At 51.4% G+C, this 25,608-nt stretch overlaps 1 protein-coding gene across 1 annotated transcript in view; it reads left to right on the top strand.

The window, feature by feature from the left end:
- Positions 1 to 25,608, top strand: part of KMT2A (lysine methyltransferase 2A) — a 41,786-nt gene that overhangs the window by 8,943 nt on the left and 7,235 nt on the right. The window contains 27 exon segments of the mRNA XM_068167828.1: positions 279 to 2,947; positions 3,887 to 4,064; positions 4,366 to 4,600; positions 5,975 to 6,039; positions 6,554 to 6,925; positions 7,488 to 7,561; positions 8,180 to 8,308; positions 9,142 to 9,255; positions 10,380 to 10,526; positions 10,768 to 10,863; positions 11,605 to 11,725; positions 12,484 to 12,597; positions 12,893 to 13,077; positions 13,595 to 13,768; positions 14,146 to 14,256; positions 14,498 to 14,571; positions 15,044 to 15,237; positions 15,807 to 15,913; positions 16,057 to 16,194; positions 17,043 to 17,201; positions 17,462 to 17,579; positions 17,662 to 17,740; positions 17,949 to 18,109; positions 18,859 to 19,044; positions 19,679 to 23,981; positions 24,885 to 24,965; positions 25,373 to 25,437. Of these exon segments, the coding sequence (XP_068023929.1) occupies positions 279 to 2,947; positions 3,887 to 4,064; positions 4,366 to 4,600; positions 5,975 to 6,039; positions 6,554 to 6,925; positions 7,488 to 7,561; positions 8,180 to 8,308; positions 9,142 to 9,255; positions 10,380 to 10,526; positions 10,768 to 10,863; positions 11,605 to 11,725; positions 12,484 to 12,597; positions 12,893 to 13,077; positions 13,595 to 13,768; positions 14,146 to 14,256; positions 14,498 to 14,571; positions 15,044 to 15,237; positions 15,807 to 15,913; positions 16,057 to 16,194; positions 17,043 to 17,201; positions 17,462 to 17,579; positions 17,662 to 17,740; positions 17,949 to 18,109; positions 18,859 to 19,044; positions 19,679 to 23,981; positions 24,885 to 24,965; positions 25,373 to 25,437 (10,449 nt within the window).

Genomic DNA, 25,608 nt, shown 5'->3' with positions numbered 1-25,608 from the left:
CATTGTTCCTTTTCCAGGCTGGGTGGATAGTTTTGTGCTGTTGCACAGTTGTTGTGCCAAGGCAAGGTCACATTTGAAAAACACGGTCTGCTTCCTATTGTGTGAGGAAGAAGAGGTTTGCTGGAAAGGTGCTCTCTATCTGGAATAATAAAACTGGGCCTTTAGTTGTTGATTAACTGGAATGTCTTGGCAGCTTCTATGGGCAGCGTGACCTGGGTAGTGCTGATCCAAGACTCGGAGTTTAATGTGTGCTTTGCATTCTCTCCTTCCATCTCCAGTTAAATCTAGCCCACGGAAACCTCGCGGGAGGCCTCGGAGCAGCTCTGACCGAAGTTCAGCTGTACTGTCAGACTCTTCTTCAGTGTGCTCCCCTTCAAGCAAGTCTGAAACCACATCCATGGAAAAAGTAAAGAAGAAGGAGTCAAAGAGTGGGGAAAAAAGGCGAGGGAGACCTCCAACACTTACGAGTGTCAAGTTCAAACTATCGCCAGTGAAGGATACGTCGGACATCCAGAAGGGCAGTAATGAAGAGAAAGAGTGTCTGAAAAAAATCAAAAGGTCGCCATCCACTACATTTCAGCAAGCAACTAAAATCAAGAAGTTAAGAACTAGTAAGCTCTCCCCACTGAAATCCAAATTTAAGCCTGGGGCAAAACTCCAGCTTGGGAGGAAGGGTGTCCAGATCGTGCGCCGGAGAGGCAGGCCACCATCCTCTGAACGCCTGAAGACATCCTCGCCCGTGGTCATGAACTCGCAGCTGGAGAAGCCCCAAAGGATTCGCAAGGAGAAGGATGGCACACCCCCTCTCACCAAAGAGGAGAAGGCTGCTGTCAGGCAGAGCCCACGTAGGATCAAGCCTGTCAGGATCATCCCTTCCACCAAGAGGACAGATGCCACAATCGCGAAGCAGCTCTTGCAGAGGGCTAAGAAGGGGGCACAGAAAAAGATTGAGAAGGAAGCAGCTAAACTGCAGGGCAGGAAGGGGAGAACCCAGCTGAAGAACATCCGGCAGTTCATCATGCCAGTGGTGAGCGCCATCTCCTCGCGCATTATCAAAACACCTAAGCGGTTCATTGAGGACGAGGACTACGACCCTCCCATCAAAATATCCCGGCTGGAGTCCACCCCCAACAGCAGGTTCAGTGCCACCTCCTGTGGCTCCAGTGAGAAGTCCAGTGCTGCTTCTCAGCATTCATCCCAGATGTCTTCAGACTCCTCACGGTCCAGCAGCCCTAGCGTGGACACTTCCACAGACTCCCAGGCTTCCGAGGAGATGCAAACGCTTTCTGAGGAGCGCAGCAATACCCCCGAGGTTCACACACCACTGCCTGTTTCCCAGTCCCCTGAGAACGATAATGGTGACAGGAGGAACAGAAGGTTTTCAATAACAGAAAGAAGCTTTGGCCAGAGGACTGTGAAAAAGCTGTCGGCTTTACCCAGCGTGCCACAGCAGCCATCCTCCTCCTCTCCTCCTCCGCCTTTGCTCACTCCCCCGCCACCGCTACAGCCTGCTTCCAGCATCTCAGACCACACCCCGTGGCTGATGCCCCCCACCATCCCGCTGGCCTCACCCTTTCTTCCCACTTCTACTGCGCCCATGCAAGAGAAGCGCAAGTCAATCCTGCGAGAGCCGACGTTCCGATGGACCTCGCTGAAGCATTCCCGCTCGGAGCCTCAGTACTTCTCCTCAGCCAAGTATGCCAAAGAGGGTCTCATTCGCAAACCGATCTTCGACAACTTCCGGCCCCCACCACTGACACCGGAGGACGTGGGCTTTGCGTCCGGCTTCTCGACGCCTGGTGCCACGGCCCCGGCACGCCTCTTTTCTCTGCACTCTGGCACAAGGTTTGATATGCACAAAAGAAGTCCCCTGCTGCGAGCGCCCCGCTTCACGCCAAGCGAGGCCCACTCCAGGATCTATGAGTCTGTGACCCTACCCTCGTCGGTCGGTCGCAGCACAACGGGGACCTCTGCCACGGGTGCCTCCTCTCGGCGGCGGAAGAGGAAAGTGTTTAGTCCCATCCGATCAGAGCCCAGATCTCCTTCGCACTCCATGAGGACAAGAAGCGGGAGGCTCAGTACCTCTGACCTGACAGCTCTCACCCCGCAGTCCTCCGTCTCCTCCTCATTAACAAGCATTTCTGTTAGTTCTCTTGCCACTAGTGCCTTAAATTCAACTTTTACTTTTCCTTCCCATTCCCTAACACAGTCTGGGGAATCTGCAGAGAGAAGCCAGCGACCAAGGAAGCAGACAAGTGCTCCAGCAGAGCTGTTCTCATCTGGCAGCCCTGCTCCTCTCTTCCCCTGGTTCACGTCAAGCCCCCAGACAGAGAAAGGCCGAAACAAGGACAAGGCAGCAGAGGAGGTCTCCAAAGACAAAGAAGCTGATAAAAGCTTGGAAAAGGACAAGAGCAGAGAGAAAGACAGGGAAAGAGAAAAGGAGAACAAGCGGGAGTCGAGGAAAGAGAAAAAGAAGAAGGGGTCAGAAGTTCAGAGCAGCTCTGCGTTGTTTCCTGCAAGTAAAATACCCAAAGAAAAAGTTGTCAGTGAAGACATTGCAGCCTCATCATCTGCCAAAAAACCCGCTGGGCGCAAGAAGTCCACCGCAGCAGATCCCGCGGCAGATGCCTCCTCTGCTGCTCTGGTGGAGGCAGCAGCCGTCAAAACCAAAACCTCCAAGAAAGGTAGAGGGGGGCTGGACAAATCAGATCTGGACCTGAGCCCCACCGTGCCAGCTTTGGAGAAGGAGAAAGCTGTGCGTCTTGCTGCTCCTTCATCAAGCACCGTTAAACATTCCGCTTCCTCCATCAGCTCCATGCTGGCTCAAGCAGACAAACTGCCAATGACTGACAAGAGGGTGGCCAGCCTCCTGAAAAAGGCAAAAGCCCAGCTGTACAAGATCGAAAAGAGCAAGTCCCTCAAGCAGGCAGATCAGCCCAAAGCACAGGTACTCCTTTCTCCACACTGTGTTTTTGCTTTGAACCTCAGCTGAAAGGCACCAGTCGCTTTCACGCCCTGACCGTGAAGAATTAACACCCTGAGCTGAGCAGCTGCTGGTGCAGCAGTTGGCAAACAGTCCCAAACCGAGGCACCCTGGGCAAGAGCTGAGAGGAAGCTGCATTGCCAGGGATCAGCACCATGGTGCTGCTTAGTAGCTTTCTCTGAATAAATCTAAGCCAAATGACCCATCCGGAGCAATAGCACTCCTGAAAGCACAGCTCCAGCAAGCTCCTTGCCATGTAAAGTTGCCCTAATGGCACTGGTGTTGAAGATCAGTAGCTCCAGTTTTATAGAGAGCACTCCCAGGATGCTGTCTCTGAAGTGGAGACCTGCATGCTGCTGTGTGTCTGCCCTGGTACAGAAGCAGCCCAGGCCCTCACAATTATCTGTTTGGGGAGCCCTGCTAGTAGGAAATGTTTCAGAATCTTCTGATGAAAACATGGAAAATTGCACTAAAGTGCTGCAGCTCCTTTAGCACCTCAGTAAACCAAACCCCTCACCTTAGGGCCAGCCACTGCAAAGCTCTCAGCCAACCTGATTTACTCTGGCTTCTGCTGGGTCACTTGGCACCGGGTATTAGTCTAGCTCCAGTCAAGTAATGTTTGTGCTGCCAGTGCCTTGGTAAGGCAGCTTCGTGAGCTGGGGTCATTTCCAGTAGCAGGTAGAAACTTTCCTTGTGATTCCAAGTGAGTGGAACCTCCTCTTCTGTAGAGTTTATCCTCTCTTGGAATAACTTAGAAGGTTGAAAGGCCTCATTTTTATCTCCATTCTAACAAAGTGCAACCTGAGGATTTAGGTTGTCCAGAAGCTTCCAGTAGGTGTTTTCCCAGCCTGGCTTTGTTGCCTGTCTCAGGAATCCTTTCTATTCTCCTGTTCTGAGCCACAGGGACAAGAGAGCGATTCGTCAGAGACGTCGGTGCGTGGGCCGCGGATCAAACACGTCTGCAGGAGAGCCGCGGTGGCGCTGGGCCGCAAGCGCGCGGTGTTCCCTGATGATATGCCCACTCTGAGTGCCTTACCGTGGGAGGAGCGGGAGAAGATACTGTCTTCCATGGGCAATGATGGTGAGTTGAGCTTCTGAGCTTTTGTGGACAGCTTCGGGTGCTTAATGATGCAAGTTGAAGAGTTCTGGGCTCCTTACCATGCAGGATTTGCTCCTTTAGCTGTTGTGTTTGTTCTGAATGTGTGGCCTGCACTGACCGTGGGCTCTGCACATACGTGTGCCTGCACACTGACGCATCCCTTGTGTGGCTCCGCAGATAACCGAGGCGTCATCCAATACCTTCCACTGGCCAGCCAGATGCTCCTGGAACATTCTTTGACATCAGTGAATTCACATCAGGCTTTTTCTTTTTTTGTGATTAGATAAGTCATCGATAGCTGGCTCAGAAGAGGCTGAACCTCTTGCTCCACCTATCAAGCCTATTAAGCCAGTCACCAGAAACAAGGCACAGCAGGAGCCGCCGGTGAAGAAGGGGCGGCGCTCGAGGCGCTGTGGGCAGTGCTCGGGCTGCCAGGTTCCAGAGGACTGCGGGGTCTGCACGAACTGTCTGGACAAGCCCAAGTTCGGAGGGCGCAACATCAAGAAGCAGTGCTGCAAGTAAGTGGAATCTGAGGAACCCTGCACTGAGCCACCCCTGACACCCTCACCCTGCAGGGTGGGCTTTGAGTGAGGGCTGAGGCTGGGTCACAGCAGGGGACTGAAAACAGTTTAAAAGTCAAGGACCTGGTTCAAGGTGTGCTTGTTATGAGCTCTTTCTCTAAAATTCCATTCTGGTGTACTCTGCCCAGTTTGACACAAGCAGTCTGGCACTGGGAGGCGTTCAGTACAAGGTCAAGGCTCTCCTTAGGCAGCATGGACTTCCACAAGGCAGGCAGCGTGTGCATAGAGTGATCTCTTCTCCCATGCTGCAGTTTTGAAGAGCTTGTGTTGGCAAGATGGTGTTTATCTGGGGCGTATGCACTGTCCTGGAGGTCGTGAAGAAACACTACCCTCTGTTCCTTTCTCCTATCAGTTTTGTACATATCACTGAGCCTGTTTGCTGTTTGAAACTGCTATATTAAATCCATTTTGCCAGAGTAAATAATCTGAAAAGGCAGCAGCTGAAATAGAATAGAATAGACTAGACCAGGTTGGAAGAGACCTTCAAGATCATTGCGTCCAACCTGTCATCCAACACCACCTAATCAACTAACCCATGGCACCAAGCACCCCATCAAGTCTCCTCCTGGACACCTCCAGTGATGGCGATTCCACCACCTCCCTGGGCAGCACATTCCAATGGGCAATCACTCCCTCTATGTAAAACTTTCATCCTAATCTCCAGCCTAAACCTCCCCTGGCACAGCCTGAGACTGTGTCCTCTTGTTCTGGTACTGGCTGCCTGGGAGAAGAGACCAACCTCTGCCTGTCTACAACCCCCCTTCAGGTAGTTGTAGAGAGCAATAAGGTCACCCCTGAGTCTCCTCTTCTCCAGGCTAAGCAGCCCCAGCTCCCTCAGCCTCTCCTCATAGGGCTTATGTTCCAAGCCCCTCACCAACTTCGTTGCCCTTCTCTGGACTCATTCCAGCAAGTACAGATCAAGCTGCAAGGATCTCCCAGTCCCATCCTACTCCAGCTGTAACTACTTTTGTCTGAAACAGCCTTAGTTGGAATTAGGGAAACCTACAGTGGAGAGAGGACTCTTGGAAGCACCCTGATGCTTCTGAAGCCTTAAGATCCAAAATTAGGAGGGGATTTGCTGGTGGAGCAGTGGTATTCCCTAGACAGTTATATTAACCTCCAAATTGTGTTAAGAGGGCTGAGAAGTCTCTTTGACGCATCTCTGAGGAAGGAAGGAAGGAAAAGGATTGCATGGGAAACAGTAGTGGGTCTATTGATAATGATTTCTTCAGCTTCTCCTGTCTAATGTTCACAGACTGCCATCTTTATGCCTGCATTGTTCTGATTTTCCAACCTGCTCTTTCTCTGTAGGATGAGGAAGTGCCAGAACCTGCAGTGGATGCCTTCCAAAGCCTATCTCCAGAAGCAAGCGAAAGGTAGGCGAGAGGCTCGGCTTGAGAATATGAGAGGGAGAGAGGCTTTTTTGTCTTGTGGGGAGCTGATGCTGGCTGCTCAGCCTCTCTCTGCCCTTCAGGTGAAGCTTTTCCCTGCTCCCCGGTGCCACAAGGCCAGATGAGTCTCTGACCCAAGGTCCAAGCAAGTCATCCCTGTGCCCTGTTCAATCCCTTTGGGAGAGCTTCATGTTGGTGTGGCAGTACTCAGGGGCTGCTTCCTTTGCACAGCTAAGCTCTGACTCTGCTGTGCTGCAGGAGGATGTGGCAGTTCAGAGCAGAGGCCCCAGCATTAGAACACAGATTGCTGCTGAAGCCAGGGGCATTAATGTCACTGACCAAAGGCTGTATTTTTTTTCAAATAGCATTTTTTTGGTTTGTATGACAGAATGACCAAGTTGTGACATCAAAGTGTCTGCTTCCTTGCTTTAGAAAGTCAGCAAATCACTCCAAATCACCATTTTGTCTGTGTTGCTTTATTTACACCTCTTCTCCCTAGCTGCAAAGAAGAAAGAGAAGAAATCAAAGACAAACGAGAAGAAAGAAAGCCATTCTGGGAAGAACCAGCTGGACTCTGGGCAGAAGCAAGCTCCCCAGGCTGTGGTGGCCAGAGAAGACAGTGCTGTGAAGAAGAGCAGCGAGCCTGCCCGTAAGCCCACTGAGGAGAAGCACGAGGATGGGGCTTCCTCTGTCCCAGCGTCGGAGCCCAAACAGGCCCCTGCGCCTGGCACCAGAAAGACTGGCAAGCAGGCGGCCCAGCCCATGCAGCCCCCTCCTTTGCAGCCACCCAGCTCAGGGCCGTTGAAAAAAGAAGCTCCTAAACTGGCCACTTCTGAGCCTAAGAAAAAGCAGCCTCCCCAGCCAGAAATAGGTAAATGGGACAGTTTCTGCTCCATCCGTTTGAGTCGCGGTAAATAACGGTGTAGATACTGCTAGAAGCTGTTGGATTTGAAACTGAGAAAGACTTCGGGAGCTGCTGAAGTTACAGCAGAGTTGTTTGGAAGTTTTGTTTAGAGTTGGCTCCTTTCTACTGAACTGCAGCATGCCTGGGGCGGGGAAAGAGACAGCGGGCAGAATCCTTGCTGTGCTTGCCAGTCCATAGGCCTGGCAGCCCTGCGGTGTATCTGGAGGCTGTTGACTGCTCATGTCCCAATGATGACAGAGGCTGTAATCTGCCAGAGCCCCACTGGTGGCCAGCACAGCAGCTCCGTGGTTCAGTGCCTCTGCACCCAGAGCACCTCAGGCTTTGAGCAGAGCATGCCTCCAGGAGGCTGCTTGAGCCACAACTGGTGAGGTGCAGTCACAGAGGAGGGTGGAGAAGTTCTAAGTCTAAAATCTATCACATGTTACCCAGCTGATTTTTTTTCCCCTTTTCTCCTCTACAGGTGGCTGTTAGTTACTTGAAATACTCATAATTTTTCCCCCCTTCCTAGGCACAGAACAAAGCAAACAGAAAAAAATTGCTCCCCGTCCAACTTTCCCTGTGAAACAGAAACCAAAAGAAAAGGTGAATACTGCTTTTTGTACAGTCAGTAGATGTCAAGAACCCTGAGCTTATGTCTGTCTAGAAAGCAGAACTGAGTTACTTAACCCTCTTGCAGGTTTGGGGCTTTTTGTCCTTAGAGATGCTGGGGTTTCCCTGTGGCAGGATGTGGATGCCAAAGCACCTGGTGTACACCTGAGGTTCAGCTCAGATGTTAACTTGTTCTCTAAGACTTGCACCTTGTGGGGTGGGGGCTGGATTTTCCACAAGAAATGGAACTACCTTCCTCTCAGGACCAACTCCAGAACAACAACCAAAAATCTAGAAAGAATTGTCTTCTTTAAATCTGAGAGGACTGCCTAGGGACTAATTACAGCAGGAGCTGCCTCGCGGCAGCGCTCCAAGGGGAGCCAACCACGCGGTGTGAGGGGAGCGCAGCAGATGCGTTGGAGATGTAACTGCCTGTGGAACGCTCTTGAGAGATGGTTTGCAGAATGCAACACAGTACCCAACTGCTACCCACTGGTTAATGCTGTGGTGGTTTTGGGGGGCTTGTCTGTGAATTACCTACATTTACTGTCATTGCTGGTGAAGTTCTGCCTCAGGGGGTTGGGATTAATGCAGGCTCCTTTCCTTGCTCAGGAAAAGCCCCCTCCCATAAGCAAGCCAGAGAGCAGCACGCTGAATCTGCTCAGCACTCTGACTAACGGAAGCAGTTCCAAGCAAAAGCCACCTACAGATGGAGTCCACAGAATCCGGGTGGATTTCAAGGTAGAGGACCCAATGTTTTAAGTCTTTGAATGTTTCCTGGCTCTAAGCACTGGAACTAGAGTCCCTCGAGAGTGCTGGCAGCGACCTCTCGGCGTGTCAGGTACCGTCCAGAGAGAGCTGCACGTAGGAGCCTGCGTGACAAGTCACTCAGTTGGTTTTTTAGAAGCTTGTTTGCCTTTTTTTTCCTCATAATTAGAGTTCTGGATGAAGAGACACTTAAAGCTTTAAAACCTTAACTGTCAATATGTGAGGATGAGCAAGAATTTGAGGTTTATGAAGAATTATTCCATTAAGATGGAACTCTAAATCCTTACCACAACTTGAGCCAACACGATTTGGGGGAAATGTTAGCGACTTGTAATTGACAACCTTCGGGGCATATCTGGGGTTTTAAACTGATAACTCATGTACTTTTCTGAACAACAGTGTTGAAATAATAAAAATCAATATTTTCCTAATAATTTTCCAGTCCATCTATAAGTGTTCATCCCGGAGATCATAGCGAGATCTCAGCAGTGTTTGATCCAAATACAATAAAGTGTAACTCTCCTGAAGTGTCCCTTTCAGCAGTGGCTGTGCAGTGGTGCCCAGCTCTGCCCGCTCCCGCCCGCTTTCCTAGGAGGAAGGCTGGCGCGTGGCGGAGCCCCTTGGCAGGAGCCGCGCCGAGACGCGACTCTTCTGACCTAAAGTAGAGCATGGCAGAGGCTGAGGAGGCCTCATCTGGAGGCTAGTGGCAGGCACTGCCCGTGTAAGGCAGAAAGATCAATGTGAGCGCTCTGTACTGATGTCTATTGCCTTGTTCTGCTTGGTGACGTGTCCTTTTGTCCTTGCAGGAGGACTGTGAAGTGGAGAATGTTTGGGAGATGGGTGGGTTAGGCATCGTCACCTCGGTACCTATTACTCCCAGGGTGGTCTGTTTTCTCTGTGCCAGCAGTGGACACGTGGAGGTAAAGCATTGTGTTCTGCCCTCAATGACTTAGCACAGCCTTGTTATAAAGCCAAAGCAGTACGAAATATACCTCGTAGCCTAAAGCAGCGTAAGTGCTGCCTCTAAAGCTGTCCTGCCTAAGCTTTCTCCCAAGATGCCAAAAGGCATAGTGTTTAAAACCAATCTGAAAGCTTCTGTGGTGCTCACTTTGGAGGTGACCTGTGTTAGACATAAAAATAGTGTATCTGAGGGCTCCCACAGCTCCTGGTTTGCCATCCCACCCCTGGTGGAGAGCTAAGGGCTTTGCTTTCCTTTGCCTTGGAATGAGAAAGGCCCCCTGAGGGCGTGGGAGGGCTTTAGGCAGTATTGGCCTTCCCAGGAGTGTCTCTTACCTGCTGAGCTGCAAACCATCACTGAAACATGACTGGGAAGGTTCTGGTGCTGCATAAGGAGATGGATGAAGATGTGTTAGATATGTTTCCAGGTGTGGATAGGTGCCTCCTCAACATCTCCAGGCCAGCTGTGCTGGGAGGAGGACTCTAGAAAAGGCTTGGTTATGATGAGTGAACGATGCTCCTGGAAAAGAGGGCTGAGTTCTGCCTGTGGGAGGGTTCTCTCAAGGACTGTGAAGGTCCAGTGGGGCAGAGCCATCCCCTTCTCAGTCAGGTTGCCAGAAGGTACAAACGATTCCTCTGTCCCTAGTGAACCTGTGGTGTTCATGCTTTAAGGCCAATTGTTTTCCTAGTGTGAGCAGCCTTGAGGGGACACCTAGAAATTACAAGAGCTTTCAGGGAGAGATGTCTCTCTTGGCTCCACACTGTCCCTTTCTTCTGCACTGAGTGTTTGTTCTGGTGCATCTGGCTCGTGTTGCAGAGAGGGAGTGAGATCCCAGTAAGCCCTATAGGTCTCTGCCATACCCAGAACATGTAGACAGCAGGTCCCACAGTGCTCTTTGCTGGTAGGTGCTCAGTCTGGGTAGAGGAGGATGAGTTTGGGTTGTCTGAAGTACATCTAGTTTCCCTTCTGAAACATGCCAGTAGGTCTGTGTTCTGTCAGCTGTAGAGCAGTTTGGGGGGCAGAGGGGGCTTGTGTGGGGCGTCAGAGCAGCTTCTGACTTGCTAAACCTCCCTCTCCCCCTTGCAGTTTGTGTATTGCCAGGTCTGTTGTGAGCCTTTCCACAAGTTCTGCCTGGAGGAGAGCGAGCGGCCGCTGGAGGAGCAGCTGGAGAACTGGTGCTGCCGTCGTTGCAAGTTCTGCCACGTCTGTGGGAGACAGCACCAGGCCACCAAGGTACCACAACCCTGGGGACCTGGCAGGCACCCCATGCCACTCCTGGGAGCTCCTCCTCCTGCTCCAGAGCCCAGCTGGCAAGCACACAAGGGGAGCAAGGAAGCCCAGGGGCTGGGGATGATGACTCTTGAGTCACTTCCTTCTGTCTTCACGGGGAATCCCACCCGGAGTGAGCACATACAGGGCTTTGTGCGCCCTCCCTGGGTCTCTGTTCCAACATGTTTTCCTTTTGCTCCTGTAGCAGCTGCTGGAGTGTAACAAGTGCCGAAACAGCTATCACCCTGAGTGCCTGGGCCCAAACTACCCAACAAAACCCACCAAGAAAAAGAAAGTTTGGGTGAGGGACTTGGGTTTCTTTTTCTGGGGTTGTTGACTGATGTAACACTGTGGGCCAGAGCTCTGCAGATGACTTGCTCTGATGGAATTGCTTGGGCAGGGCTCCTGTTGAGTTGGAAGGCACTGTTTGGAAGTGGGTAATGAGGTGGGGTGTTGATAAGGCTCTGAACAAGCAGCCTTTGTAGAGGGATTGCAGCCTTCCTAGTTGTGGTGATTCTGCTGATCACAGGCCCAGAACAGTGAGGAAGCTCTTCAGAATGGAAGCACTTGCTGTGGTCAGAAACTGACCAGTTGATGTTGGTCCTGAGACAGTTTGGGTCAGTGCACTCTCCTGTGCTTTTCAAGTTCTAAACTGGTGCCTGTGGTGTATTTGGTACTAACAGTTTGTAGCTGTTTCTTTCTGTTCTCCTGAGCGGGAAAATTTCTGCAGTGAGAACTGGAGTCTAAGGTCAGCAGAAATGCCACAACTTCCTAGGTTGTTGTTTTCTGTGAAGGGAAAGGTGATGTTTCTCCAGTGCAGGATAACTATACTGGGGTGTCTTTCTGTTTTTTCTCATTGCATCATCACCTTCTTACCATAAAGGGGGTGAAAGCTGGGGACATGTTAGGGACATTTCTGGTGTTTGAAACTCCTTATTCTGCATTTGCTGAGTAATGAAGACTGTGAAGTGTGTCATGAGGACTAAAGCACAGAGCCAGCAGATAAAAGCAATAACTCCTGCCTGCCACGTTCCTTCTCCAGATATGTACCAAATGTGTGCGCTGCAAGAGCTGTGGCTCCACCACGCCAGGCAAAGGCTGGGACGCGCAGTGGTCGCACGACTTCTCCCTCTGTCATGACTGTGCCAAACTCTTCGCTAAAGGTACCTGAAGCTGCCATCCCTCACAGCAGGAGCCTCTTCAGGTGCTGGGTTTGAGTGTAGAGTTGGTGTGGAGGGAGCAGGGTGGTCCAGGCATGGTGCAGGAAGGAGAGAGCTGCTGTTTGGGTCAAACGGGAGAGCACCTGTGCCGGTGTCTGTAGGGCAGCCAGATTCTTGGGCTTTACACTGGCTAACCAAAGTCAGCACTGGTGTGCTGTGGAGTTTGGGACTTCCAGCATTTAAACACTTTACTGTATGAGGCACTCACCACACACCTCTTGGGCCAGGCTTTCCAGAAGCAGTTGAGAAGACATTTTAAAGGACCCCTGACTTAGAAGCAACTAAATTCCCATTGTGAAGTGGTTCCTTCTTGTGTTAGTCTCCATGTGTGATGTCTTGGAGTCTTAGGAGACACACTCTGGGGAGGAATCTCAGGATAGAAATTCTTCCTTATTCCGCTTCATTTCTTGTCTGTATGCCATCCTTGTCCTTCCCTTTGTCTCTGTAAAGCTAATTGCACGCCCTGTTCTGTTAGTGTCACCACCCCCAAACAACAGGTACCCAGTCACAGAGTGCTGCAGTAGGCAGCAGGGGTCCCACAGGTTTGTTTTTGTGGCTGTTGTTAACAGTGGTGTAAGAGTTGATGTAACTCATTGGGGTTCTCTGAGAGATGCTGTCTTTGCACACCAGTGAGTAACCACCCTGCCTTCAGGGGGTGTGTGGCATCTGAACTTCTGAGAGTCTCCATGTCTCATTTACAGGGAACTTTTGTCCTCTTTGTGACAAATGCTATGATGATGATGACTACGAGAGCAAGATGATGCAGTGTGGGAAATGTGACCGCTGGGTGCACTCCAAGTGTGAGAACCTCTCTGGTAAGGCAAATCCTCATGTCCTTATTGCTAACAGACATGGGCCAGTGAGTAGAGCCTCAGACCTTTCTCATTAACACCCTCATTGGTGGTGACCTGCCTGAGAGCGGCTGCAGGCTAAGCAGCGCTGATGTCAGTGACAGCCTGAGAGCACAGGACTGGCCCTAGTGCGGCACTGCTCAGTTGCACAAAATGCTTTTGTGATGTCAAAAGTGTCTCAGTAGCTGCAGAGCAGAACTGTCCATCTAGCCATTGTTCAGCAGAGCAGCTCAGGTTGTTATGGTTGATTTATCTCCAGATGAGATGTACGAGATCCTCTCTAACCTACCTGAGAGTGTGGCCTACACCTGCATTAACTGCACAGAGCAGCACCCTGCTGAGTGGCGCCTGGCGCTGGAGAAGGAGCTGCAGGTGTCCCTGAGGCAGGTGTTGACAGCCCTCTTGAACTCCAGAACCACCAGCCACTTGCTGCGGTATCGCCAGGTAAGCTGGAGCCCCACGGTCTGTGGCTCAGAGCCTTCCCAGGCGCTTGGCTGCATCCTGGTGCCACATTCAGCAAGGTCTTTGTTGTGCTTTGCACGACGGTGCTGTGGGTTCTGCTTAATGCCCTTTTGTCTGTTTCTGAGCAAACAAAGCAGCAGGTACTCAAGATGCAACCTGGGCAGCTAAGAAAAAAGATGGGATCAAGTTCTTTGAGGAATGGGAGGAATTAGCTCTGTGATGTTGCTTTCCTGACAGTAGAGCAGGATTTAGTCTTGAAATGCATATTCAGAACTGAGACTTCTGAGAAGTGAGTTTGATTCCTTCAGCCAATCACTCTGCCCTGCTATGTGCTGCAGAACCTGTGTAAGCTCTTCTTGTCCCTGCATTTTCAGCAGGAATTCAGAGCTCGAGTCTCCTTTCGTTCGTTTTAGCCAGAATCTGTGGGCCGGTAACTGTGTGTGGGGTTTGTCACGCTTCAGTAAGCAATAGCCCTCTGTCTGGTGGTTGCTGTTGACAGGCAGCGAAACCCCCTGATTTAAACCCTGAGACGGAGGAGAGCATCCCATCCAGGAGCTCTCCTGAAGGTCCTGACCCACCTGTCCTGACAGAAGTCAGCAAACAGGAAGAGCAGCAACCACTGGATCTGGAAGGAGTGAAAAGGAAAATGGATCAAGGCGGCTACACTTCTGTGGTACGTTCTGGTGTTCCACTCTAATACCAGATCCTGTGAGCTGCTTTGTGACCCGTGGGGTTTGTAACTGAGCCTACTTGAGCCTTCATGAACAAGGAAACAAAATCCTCATGAGTTAGCCAGCTTAGCTGATGTAAAACCAGTCAGCACTCAGCTCTGAGTAGAAGGAAAAAGGGAAGAGCTGTGGGTGTAGCAGCTCTGCCAACTGGGCTGCCAAGGCATGAGGCTGCTTCTTCCTCACAGCCAAAGCCTCGTTCTGCTTAGAAGCTCAGTCTTGCAGTCAGCTGGGTGCTTGTGGGATGCCTTGAAAAGCTGGTGGGCGGTGTAACTGTACAGGAGACAGTCCTGCCAACGTGAGGTTGGTGTCTTTCCTACAGCTGGATTTCAGCGATGACATCGTGAAGATAATCCAAGCGGCCATTAATGCTGATGGAGGGCAGCCAGAAGTCAAGAAAGCCAACAGCATGGTCAAGTCCTTCTTCATTCGGGTGAGCCACACAAGTTGGTTTGAAATCTGCCTGTAGTGTACCAGGACTTGTTGCAGTTGGTATCCAAGGGGTCCCTCATGTTTGCTGTTGTTTGGGAGTTTCCAGGAGTAAATACATTGGCAGAGCTGTTGCTGTTAATGGAATCCTACTGGTTGTGCATTTGTAGTAGGTCTTGGCTGAGCATCTCTGAACTTCTGGCTGTGCCATACAGCATTTTTAATGCAGTCTTGTTTTCTTTCAGCAAATGGAGCGTGTTTTTCCATGGTTCAGTGTGAAAAAGTCCAGATTTTGGGAGCCAAATAAAGTAACAAGCAAGTAAGTAATTGTTCTGTGCCTGACTGTGACACCCCATGGCTCACCAGCTGTCCAAACACAGAGTGTCAGGAGAGCCTGTCTGTGGGGTTGGGGGTGCAGGTGTTCCTCTGTCTTGCCCTTTTTTGAAGAAGTTAAACAGAAATCCCATCCCCAGGGGTTTTGTATGTTTCCTTGTTCCGAAGTAAAGAAACTAAAAGGTAGTTTAGAACTGGGTATGTTATCTGTTGGCTTGTCAGTCCTGCCCCTCCTGCTCCTCACCCATTTGGCCTGGCCCTCCTGTGGCGTCTGTCACCCTCAAAAGAAGCAGGCAGCTACCTCCTGAAGCTCCCAGTGTAGGTGACTGGTCGTAGCCTCAGTTGGGAGCAGGCATGGATTGTGATTTGCTGCGTGACCAGCTGAGCACCAGTGGTGCTGGTGGCTGGGGTGCAGTCCTTGGCGTGCCGGGGCCGGAGCTGATGCAGTTGCCTCTCAGCAGTGGTATGCTGCCGAACGCTGTGCTGCCGCCCTCACTCGACCACAACTACGCCCAGTGGCAGGAGCGTGAAGAGAGCAGCCGCACCGAGCAGCCCCCTCTGATGAAGAAAATCATTCCAGCTCCACGACCCAAAGGGCTTGGAGAGCCGGATTCACCAACTCCTCTGCACCCCCCGACACCACCGATCCCCGGTAAGGACCCACTCTGCAGCACTGCTGCTCCCAGAGCGCTTCATTCCAGGCCTCCTGGTAGGAAGGAGAGGGTGGAATCAGTTCTGTGTACGACTGCAGAGTTGTGGAAACCTCTGTGACCTGAAATCGTTCAGAGGCTGTCACAGGCGAGAAATAGGTTTGCACCTGCCTCTTCCCCAAGAAAAGGGCTGTGCTTTTTCTTGCTCTCCAAACTGCCTGCTGGAAAGCCCAGGATGTGCTTTGGCTTTTCTGCCCTCTCCTTGCTTACTGACAGCCTTTCCAGATGAATTTCTGCCTTGCACAGAATGCCAGCATTGTGGGAGTTGGAAGGGACCTCTGGGGATCATCCAGTCCAACCCCCCTGCTAGAACAGCAGCACCCACAGCAGCTTGCCCAGGATCCCAGTGTCCAGGCAGCTCTAGTATCTCTAGGTAGCCTGCTCCAAGGCTCCAGCACCCTCAGAATGAAGAAGTTTTTCCTTAAGTTCAAGTGAACCCTCCTCTCTTCCACTTTGTAGCCTTTGGCCCTTATCCCATCAATACCAAACCATTCTCTCTTTTAACTGTAAGGCTCTGACAGAAGCAGAGAGGACAGTCCTGAGCTGAACCCCCCTCCGGACGTAGAAGACAACCGGCAGTGCGCGCTGTGCCTGAAGTATGGAGACGACAGTGCCAATGTGAGTACCCAGCGTGTGCCCAGCCTGGCAGGCATGGATGGTAACAGTGCTGTGGACTGGGCACTGTGGCCAGGCTGGGTGCTTCTTGTGCATTGCTCTGTCTCCTGGAATACTTGAAAAGCAAGTTCCTTTCTATTCTTCAGGATGCTGGGCGTCTGCTCTACATTGGCCAGAACGAATGGACGCATGTGAACTGTGCTCTGTGGTCAGCAGAAGTGTTTGAGGATGATGATGGTTCTCTGAAGAACGTGCACATGGCAGTGATCAGGGGAAAGCAGCTGGTGAGTATAAGAAAAGAGCTCTGTTGAACCTCATGCTGATTTACACAGAACTGGGACAGGAGCCTAGCTCCAGAGGTTCCTTGTGTGAGGCTTTTCTGCTCTCTCCTTACTTTTTGATTTTGTGCTGTATGTAACAGAACTGACAGGTGCTTTGACCTAAGGTTAAATGTCATATACCTGTAAAAGAAACAGAAATGGAAAGCAAGCATTGTCCATTGATCAAGGAGCGTTGTCACCTCTGAGGGTAGAGGAAGAACCTTGATATCTGGCTTGTACAGAGTGCTCCATTGAATCCACCCCAAGAACAGTGGTGCTGTCTCTTCCCTCAGTTGCCGCACAACTCCAGAAAATGAAACCATCTTCCTGTTGCAAACTGGTTGTTACTTACTTTTCAGAAGAATGAAATGGGACTGCAAGCATGATAGAAATTAGTTTGTCCAAATCGTCTTGTCATGTCGCATGATTTGTTGCTAAATATTTATTTGAAAGGGCTGCTCTGGGCCAGTGGTGAGCTGCCCATGTGGGGAATGCTCTCTGCAGAAGCAGTTGAGGTATTAATCAGTGAAGCTTGCAATGTTTGACTTGGGTGTAGAGTATGAGCCAGGAAATCTGAGGCCTGGAGGAAGCAGTCTGCGAGTGCAGAAGTTGTTCTGTGTGAGGGACCCTTCTTCCTCGCACCTCCTCCTCCGAGTCTCGCCGATGCGTGGCGGTGGTGTGATGCCACAGTGGCGCCGTGGGAGTTCAGGCGTTACTCTGATCTTCCGTCTGTGCCCAGAAAAGCAGTTGACAGCAGCAGGGGAAGCCTGGATGCAGGAGCCATGCAGATTTACCTTCCTTTGCTTTTGTAGAGATGTGAGTTCTGCCAGAAGTCAGGCGCCACAGTGGGCTGCTGCCTCACCTCCTGTACCAGCAACTATCACTTCATGTGCTCGCGGGCCAAGAACTGCGTCTTTCTGGACGACAAGAAAGTTTACTGCCAGAGGCATCGCGACTTGATTAAAGGAGAGGTGAGGCTCTTGCACACCCTCTGTTGTCTGAAGGTGAGGTTACCCTGTCACTGTGGGCACATTTTAGAAGCTCATGTGGAAAGTGCTCCTTGCTGAGTGCCAGACTGCAGCACTGCTGTAAGTCAGGGATACAACTGGCACAGGGTACGTGGCGCTGTGTGGCAGGCCAAAGGACCAAGCTGTGGATTGAGTTTAGGCAAACTGTGTGGCACGATGGTTCCTTTAAGGCGAACAACTGGTTCTGTGGATTCTTGTTCCAGGTGGTTCCTGAGAATGGATTTGAAGTTCTTAGGAGAGTGTTTGTGGACTTTGAAGGGATCAGTTTGAGAAGAAAATTCCTCAGTGGCTTGGAACCAGAGAACATCCACATGATGATTGGTGAGGTCTAGTCTCTGGACACTTGCTCCTCCTTTGTTGCTGGAATCTGGTTCCCAGAACTCTTTGTTCCTCTCTTGCTCAGGTTCAATGACAATAGACTGTTTAGGAATTCTGAATGACCTCTCAGACTGTGAAGATAAGCTGTTTCCCATCGGCTACCAGTGAGTATGAGCTCATGGTGGGATGTATCCTAGTGCGTCAGGTGCCAAACCAGCACTGCAATGCCACGGGTACTGTTGTGAATCAGCCAGGTGTGTGGTGTGGCATTGGGAAGTCTTTGTGCTGTGAAGTTTGGAGAAGCTGAACATTTAACACAGGAAATTTACTTGGCTGTTGAGTGACTTCTTTTCTGTTTGAATTCTCTCCCAGGTGCTCCAGGGTGTACTGGAGCACCATGGATGCCAGGAAGCGCTGTGTGTACACCTGCAAGATCATGGAGTGCCGCCCGCCTGTCATAGAACCTGACATCAACAGCACTGTAGAGCATGATGACAACAGAACCATCGCCCACAGCCCTCTTCCCCTCACAGGTACTCCCCTGAGGCTTTTCTGGAGATGTGTTCTCAACATGCTTTTGCTGTGCTGTCTCCTCACCAAAAGGCAGTCCGGGGCTGGGACTGGTATTTCTTAAACCATTTTTGGTTCAGAATTGGCTTCAGGCTTCCAAAATCTGTTACAGCATCTTCAGCAAAGAGTGTGCTGCATGTGCTAATAGATCTGAAAACTGGAGCCAAACAGAACCTCCTGGGGTGATGCTCTCAAGTCTATGACAGCTTTTCTAGTGATCTGGAACTTCAGAGGGTACTCCAGGTCTCAGTATTGGCACATCTTCTGGAGGTTCAACTCTGTGTTGAACAGCAGTGTTGTGCTGCTTCTGTAGGGCCGGTCACTTTCTCTGTACCCATAGGTGGGTTAAAAACAAACCAACAAAACCAGTCAGCCCTCTCCTTTTCAATTCCCAGAAGGTGAGGCTATGGAAGATGTTTCAAACATTTACAATAGTTGGTGCTGTCAACAGAGAATCTTAAACTTGATGAAAATGGAATGGACTGTCACATGTAAGCTCAGGGTTTCTGTGTTACTGCAAGTGTTTGGAAGTCTTCTTAGGAGAAGAGAGCAAATGTTATCTGATAGTGGAAGCAGTAATCTTTGACTTTGTGTTTATTTAACAAGTACCCTGATTCTGCAAGTGAAACCTGAGAGCAGTGTATCCCTTATCAGGTCATAGCTTTTAGCATTCAGTGGTGTCTTAGCCTGGTGTTTCTCTTTTGTGCAACAGAAACCCTGCATAAAGACAGCCGAAATACACCTGAAATCGTGAGCCCACCATCACCAGATCGCCCCTTGCATTCCCAGACCTCAACTTCCTGCTACTATCCAGTGGTCCCAAAGGGTCCCCGCATCAGGACTCCCAGCTATCCATCTGCACAGAGGTCTCCTGGTTCTAGGCCCTTACCCTCTGCAGGTATTTCAGCTTCTGTCAGCTTTAGATTTTTGGGTTTGTTTGGCGGGATTGTTTGCTTTGAAAATACTTTTGGGTTGGTTCATGTCTTCCTTGGCTTTGCTTACAACTTGGTGTTCAGTTTTCTGTTTCTAGAGAAGGTAGTGAAATTATTTCAAGGGAAGAAGAGTTCTGAAAACACACAGGAAATGACCTGTCAGGAAATGTTTCAACTGAAACAAAAACCTCCCTGGGATGAAGCAAGCAGTGTCTGGCCAGTACAGCACCAGTAATGCAGAAGAGCTGCAGTACAAGTTAGGGACTTAATCATCTCAGAGAGAATGGGAAATCTGCTGTTGTCATTCTGCTGCTGGTCTGTAGGAATGAGTCAACCTTCTGTTTCAAACTGAGACTGAAAATTCACTTCTAGAGTTGAAGCCTGGAACACTGAGATACAAACTCGTCAGCTCTGCCTAGTGAATGCCCCCTGACAGTACCAGTTCTTGATACCTGTCTCAGTGCCATCATTCCATTAATGCTGTCAGGCTGAAAGGTTCTGCTTGGTTTTCATGTGGTGTGTTTTGCGTGGGGGCACTGGGGCTGTGCTGGCTGCGAGGTTTTGAGTCGTTGAACTGTCTTTCTTGCCTTGTTTTCTCAGGAAGTCCTACCCCAGTGACCCATGAAATCGTGACAGTAGGAGATCCTTTGCTGTCCTCTGGCCTGAAGAGCATTGGTTCTAGGAGACACAGCACCTCCTCCTTGTCGCAGCAGCAGTCCAAGCTGCGGATGATTTCCCCACCGCGAGCCGGGAGCACTTACTCCAGGCACAGCATTCCTGCGGCTCCCAGCCTTGGGTCCTCTGCAGAGCCCGAGCTGAGCACCAAGACCACGGAGCGCTTTGTGGGGCCAGGGAATGCAGCTGCTCCAGGTGCTCTGGCTCAGGGCTGCCTTGCCAACTCGGGCTCCCAGAAAGCAGCAGCTGTGAGTGGCAGTAAAGCACACCAGCTGGATGCACCACAGTCTGCTGATGGAAAACACCCCAACAGTTCAGATTTGGTAGCCAAAGGTGTACCTTCTAAGGCAGAGAAGATGAAAACGCTGACCTCAAAGGACCCAGATTACTTGGTTCATAGTTTAGCTTCTGGAGGAAATTCCAAAACTCAGCCAACCAGTTTGTCAGGTGCAGAAGTTAATGTGAAAGCAGGAACCTTTCAAGAATGTTTGGGATCATTTTCTTCCAAAGAAGCAGTGTCCTTTCCACCTCTGCACCAGAGAGGCTCAAGGAAAGACAGAGATCAGCGTGTGGAACCTGTACAGCCAGAGGAGACAGCTGTGGTTGAGGAGATGGATGCAAAGGCCTTGAAGTCTGTTACAGTGAATAGCAGATCTCCTGTAGCAAGTGAGCAGGTTGCTTCTGCCCCTAGAGACCGGCGTCAGAAGGGGAAAAAGTTACTGAAGGAGAGTCATAAAGAGAAGCATTCTCTGAAATCTCTCACGGACCTGAACCAAACGCTGGGCAGTGACGAAGGAAACACAAAACCGGAATTTGGTCATCAGAGTTTGACAACGGAACAAATTAGCCAGAGATTATGTAACAGCAGTCCCGCTGAAAAGGTTGGTGAGAAGTCTCCACCTTCACAAGGGCCATCTAAAGGTGCTGCAGCGCAGATGGAAGCAGCCTCTAAGGAGCCCCAAGCATCTAGAAAGCGCACTGTGAAGGTCACCCTGACCCCTCTCAAGATGGAAAGCGAAAGCCACTCTAAAAGTGCGCAGCAGGAGAGTGAGGCTGAGCCTCAGGCTGCAGGGGCAGAGCTGGCCCCTCTGGCCGAGCCCTCTGCTGCCTCAGAAAGCCCAGAAGATAACCCTGCAGCTCAGGGGAGCCCGAATGAGGCCCCGGCACAGGAATCGCAAAATAACACCTACGAGAATCTGCCTGTTCAGGACAGCAGCCTGATGCTCCAGGACGGAACCAAAGCTCAGGAAGAAGGCTCGTACAAGCGCAGGTATCCACGGAGAAGTGCTCGGGCCAGATCCAATATGTTCTTTGGCCTGACGCCTCTGTATGGCGTGAGGTCTTACGGAGAGGAAGACATCCCTTTCTACAGCAACTCCACTGGGAAGAAGCGAGGGAAGCGGTCTGCTGAAGGGCAGGTGGATGGCGCGGATGACTTGAGCACCTCGGATGAAGATGATTTGTACTACTACAACTTCACGCGGACCGTGGTTTCCTCGAGCGCAGAGGAGAGGCTGGTGTCCCACAGCTTGTTCCGGGAGGAGGATCAGTGCGATCTTCCCAAAATCTCCCAGCTGGATGGCGTGGATGATGGGACTGAAAGCGACACGAGCATCACAGCAACAACAAGAAAGGTCAGCCAGGGGAGCAAAAGGAGCGGGAAAGAAAACGGAACAGAGAACCTAAAGCTAGACAGAACTGAAGAAGCCGGAGAGAAAGTCCAAGTCACCAAGAGCTCCGCTGTCCACAAAAGCGACCCAAAGATGGAGAACTGCCACCCTGTGAGCAGGGTTAAAGCACAGGGTCAGGACTCGCTGGAAGCACAGCTGAGCTCGCTGGAAGCAGGCCGCAGGACCCACGCGAGCACGCCCTCTGACAAGAACCTGCTGGACACCTTCAACACCGAGCTCCTCAAGTCCGACTCCGACAACAACAACAGCGACGACTGTGGGAACATTCTTCCTTCTGACATCATGGACTTTGTGCTGAAGAACACGCCATCCATGCAGGCCCTGGGAGAGAGTCCAGAGTCATCCTCATCAGAGCTTCTGACACTTGGAGAAGGGTTAGGACTTGACAGCAACCGTGGCAAGGACATGGGTTTGTTTGAGGTGTTCTCCCAGCAGCTGCCAACTGCTGAGCCAGTGGACAGCAGTGTCTCCTCCTCCATCTCAGCTGAGGAGCAATTTGAATTGCCACTGGAGCTGCCTTCTGACCTCTCTGTTCTGACCACTCGCAGCCCCACAGTGCCCAGCCAAAACCACAACAGGCTTGCTGTCATCTCGGAGTCTTCACTCTCCTCCTCAGGAGAGAGGTCCATGCTCACCTTGCCCTCCACAGAGGCTGGAGAAAAAAGAGTGACAGTGACAGAAAAGTCTGCCTCAGGGGAAGGTGATGCAGCTCTCCTGAGCCCACGAGTAGACCCAAGCCCCGAAGGACACATGACCCCGGACCAGTTCATCCAGGGTCACATGGATGCAGAGCACATTGCCAGCCCACCCTGTGGCCCCGTCGAGCAGGGGCACGGCAGCAACCAGGATTTAACCAGGAACAGTGGCACACCAGGTATCCCGGTGCCAGTGTCGCCCACCGTTCCCCTCCAGAGCCAGAAATACGTGCCAAGCTCCACGGACAGTCCTGGTCCCTCGCAGATCTCCAACGCTGCTGTGCAGACCACCCCACCCCACCTCAAGCCAGCCGCAGAAAAGCTTCTAGTGGTCAATCAAAACATGCAGCCACTCTACGTCCTCCAAACTCTTCCCAATGGCGTCACTCAGAAGATACAGCTGACGCCTTCCGTCAGCTCTGCGCAGAGCGTGATGGAGACCGGCACCCCGGTGCTGGGGCCTATGGGGAGCGGGCTCGCACTGACCACAGGGTTAAACCCAGGCTTGTCCTCTTCCCAGTCCTTGTTCCCTCCCACAGGCAAGGGGCTGCTGCCCATGCCCCATCACCAGCACATCCATCCCTTCCCCTCTGCCACTCAGACTGGTTTCCCACCAAACATCAACAGTCCTTCCCCAGGCCTCCTGATTGGTGTGCAGCCACCCCCAGACCCTCAGCTCTTGGTGTCTGAAGGCAGTCAGAGGACAGACCTTGGTCCCACTGCTTCCACACCAGTGGCTGCCCTGGGCAAGAAACGTCCCATCTCTCGGCTGCAGACACGGAAGAATAAGAAGCTGGCTCCCTCTGGAACCCCTTCTGCTATAGCTCCTCCTGACATGGTCTCCAACATGACCTTAATTAATTTCACTCCTTCCCAAATTTCCAACCACCCACTGGATTTGGGAACCATTGCCAATTCAGCATCTCACAGGACTGTCCCAAATATTATCAAAAGGTCCAAGTCTGGGGTCATGTATTTTGAGCAGACATCTTTGCTTCCACAAGCTGGGACCACCGGTGCCGTTGGCACATCTGCCAGCGTCATCGGGCCAGACTCCAGCCACCTCCCCACAGGGCCTGTATCGAGCCTGGCATCGAGCTCCTCAGTGCTCAACGTCGTGTCCATGCCTGCCACAGCAGCCCCCACTTCTGGTGGGTCAGTTCCTGGTCATGTTTTGGGACAGAATTCAGTGACATTAACTAGCCCTGGATTATTAGGGGACATTGGTTCCATAAGCAACCTCCTGATCAAAGCTAGTCAGCAAAACCTTGGTCTCCAGGAGCAGCACATGACTTTACCACCAAGTTCTGGGATGTTTTCACAGTTGGGAGCATCCCAGACTCCCTCTACAGCAGCAATGACTGCTGCATCCAGCATCTGCGTCCTGCCTCCAGCACAGACGATGGGCATGACCGTGGCTCCATCAGCTGCCGACCCGGAGGGCTCCTACCAGCTCCAGCACATGACCCAGCTCCTAGCCAGCAAACCTGCAGTTGCTTCCTCTCAGCTGGACCTCGGCACAGCTTCGGCAGCAACGCAGTTGTCGAGCTTTCCACAGCTGGTTGATGCTCCCAGCAATGCTGGGCTGGAGCAGTCCAAGGCCTCATCGGTGATGCACGCCAGCTCAGCCTCCCCGGGGGGCTCCCCGTCCCCTGGACAGCAGTCTGCCAGCAGCTCCATCATGGGGCCCACCAAAATGAAGCCCAAAATCAAACGCATTCAGCCGTCACTGGACAAGGGGAATGGAAAGAAGCACAAAACTTCTCACATGTGGAGCAGCTCTTCCGAAGCTCCTGCTCCTGACAGAGGGGCTGCCGCTGCACCCCAGGTCTTGGCTGCAGGGTAAGAGGAGGGTTTTGGTTTCCTCATCCCTGAGCTTTCATAGCAGTGTAAGAGAGAATCTCACCCTAGTTCCTGCAGCAGGTTTTCCTTTTGATAATTTCTAAGGTGAAACCTCAGCTCTCAGCAGAAGGTAGGTGTGGAAAGGAGTTAATAGCTTTTCCTCAAGCAAAATGAAGACTGAGGGTCAGGGTTATGGGGGCACTGTTCATTGTTGACGAGCCTGGCAAAGTGTTTTAGAGATACTAACAGAGGAGGTGGCCCTCCAGAGGGTGGTGGGTTCTGTTCCTCTAGGCTGTTAGTGCCCATAGGTGCTCTGGCGGTTTCAGTTGTACTGCCAGCAGCATGCCAAGGCACCAGAACAATGCCCTTATAGTGCTGTCTTGGTCATTCTGATTACAGTATTTGATGGCACTGTGTGCCAGTGCCTATGAGCTCAGTGTCTCTCCAGGGTGCCACTCTTCCTCCCCCTTAGGCCTTACAGGCAAGAGAAACTGGGGAGGAACTGGGAGAATCTTGCTCTGTCTGTTACCAGAGCAGCAGAGTGTGCTCTTGTCTCTTGCAGTAGAGGGTTTACCTTTCAGACCTTGCATTAAAATGACTGCTGAATTGCTCTTTGGAGTACAGATCCATAGAGAGGATAGGAGCTGCTGCTCTGTGCTCTGCATGCAAACCCAGGTGCCCCCAGATGCGTGCTCCTCCTTCCTCTTGAAGTGCAAGCCCTGGCTCTGATGTGATGCTGGAAGTGTGCTCTGGTTCCTCATACCACAGGAGCACTTGTTACTGCTTCTTTAGTTCTGAGCACTCATGGCAGCTCCTGGTGGATCTGTCACTGCTTTCCAATCTCATTTTTGGCCTGTATGCCTTGGAAGGTATTTTGAATGTTCCCAAACCTTTTTGTTCCAGGACTCTTGCTGTGAAAGCAGACACTCAGGATGCAAGAGGTGTGGATCAGTCTCCACAGAAACAATGTGGCCACTCTGCAGGGTGAGCGTTAAACACCTTCCACGGGATCCTCCTCACCTGAGCTGAAGGAAATGTATGCAGAGAAAGGGAGAGGTCTCAGTCTGTCAGTTAAAATCTCTTGGGTGCTTCCAGTCTGGCACAAGCAGTCACTTCTAGCTCTGTGTAGTGCTGTCCGATCTTGTGTCAGCAAAGAACAGGTCACAGACTGTGTTACATTCACTGCTGCCCACAGTATGATGGATGCTGCCGAGTAGAATCTTCTTGTTTGTGTGTTTCCAATTGGACAGACTTTAGGATATTCAGTGTGGAAAAAAGGTTTTCATATCTCTCTAGTTCTCAAGATTTAATGGACAGCTGATGGGGGCTGCTGAGGAAGTGAGATGAGTTACTAAATCCTTTTCTTCTTGTTCCCTTCCTTCCCTCCCCAGGCAAACATCAGTCCTCCCTGAATCACAGCTGACACAGAACTCCACAAATGAGCAAGAAAATGCAGGTGGGTCACTTCTTCCAAAGTACCAAGGCTTGGGATCCTCCAGAACTGGGAGATCAGACCCTTGACATGTTGGGGTTTGTGTGTCTTGTTCTCTTGGGAAAAATCTGAGAGCTGCCCTTCCTGTTCTCCTTGCACCGAGGGGATGAAAGCTTTGCTTGCTGTTAACAGATA

This window comes from Melanerpes formicivorus, unplaced genomic scaffold, assembly GCF_026170545.1.
Source record: "Melanerpes formicivorus ecotype bairdi unplaced genomic scaffold, bMelFor1.0.p_v2 SCAF_123, whole genome shotgun sequence".
Classification (NCBI taxonomy): domain Eukaryota; kingdom Metazoa; phylum Chordata; class Aves; order Piciformes; family Picidae; genus Melanerpes; species Melanerpes formicivorus.
Note: the sequence above shows the minus strand (reverse complement) of the source record. Positions and strands in the feature narration are given on the sequence as shown.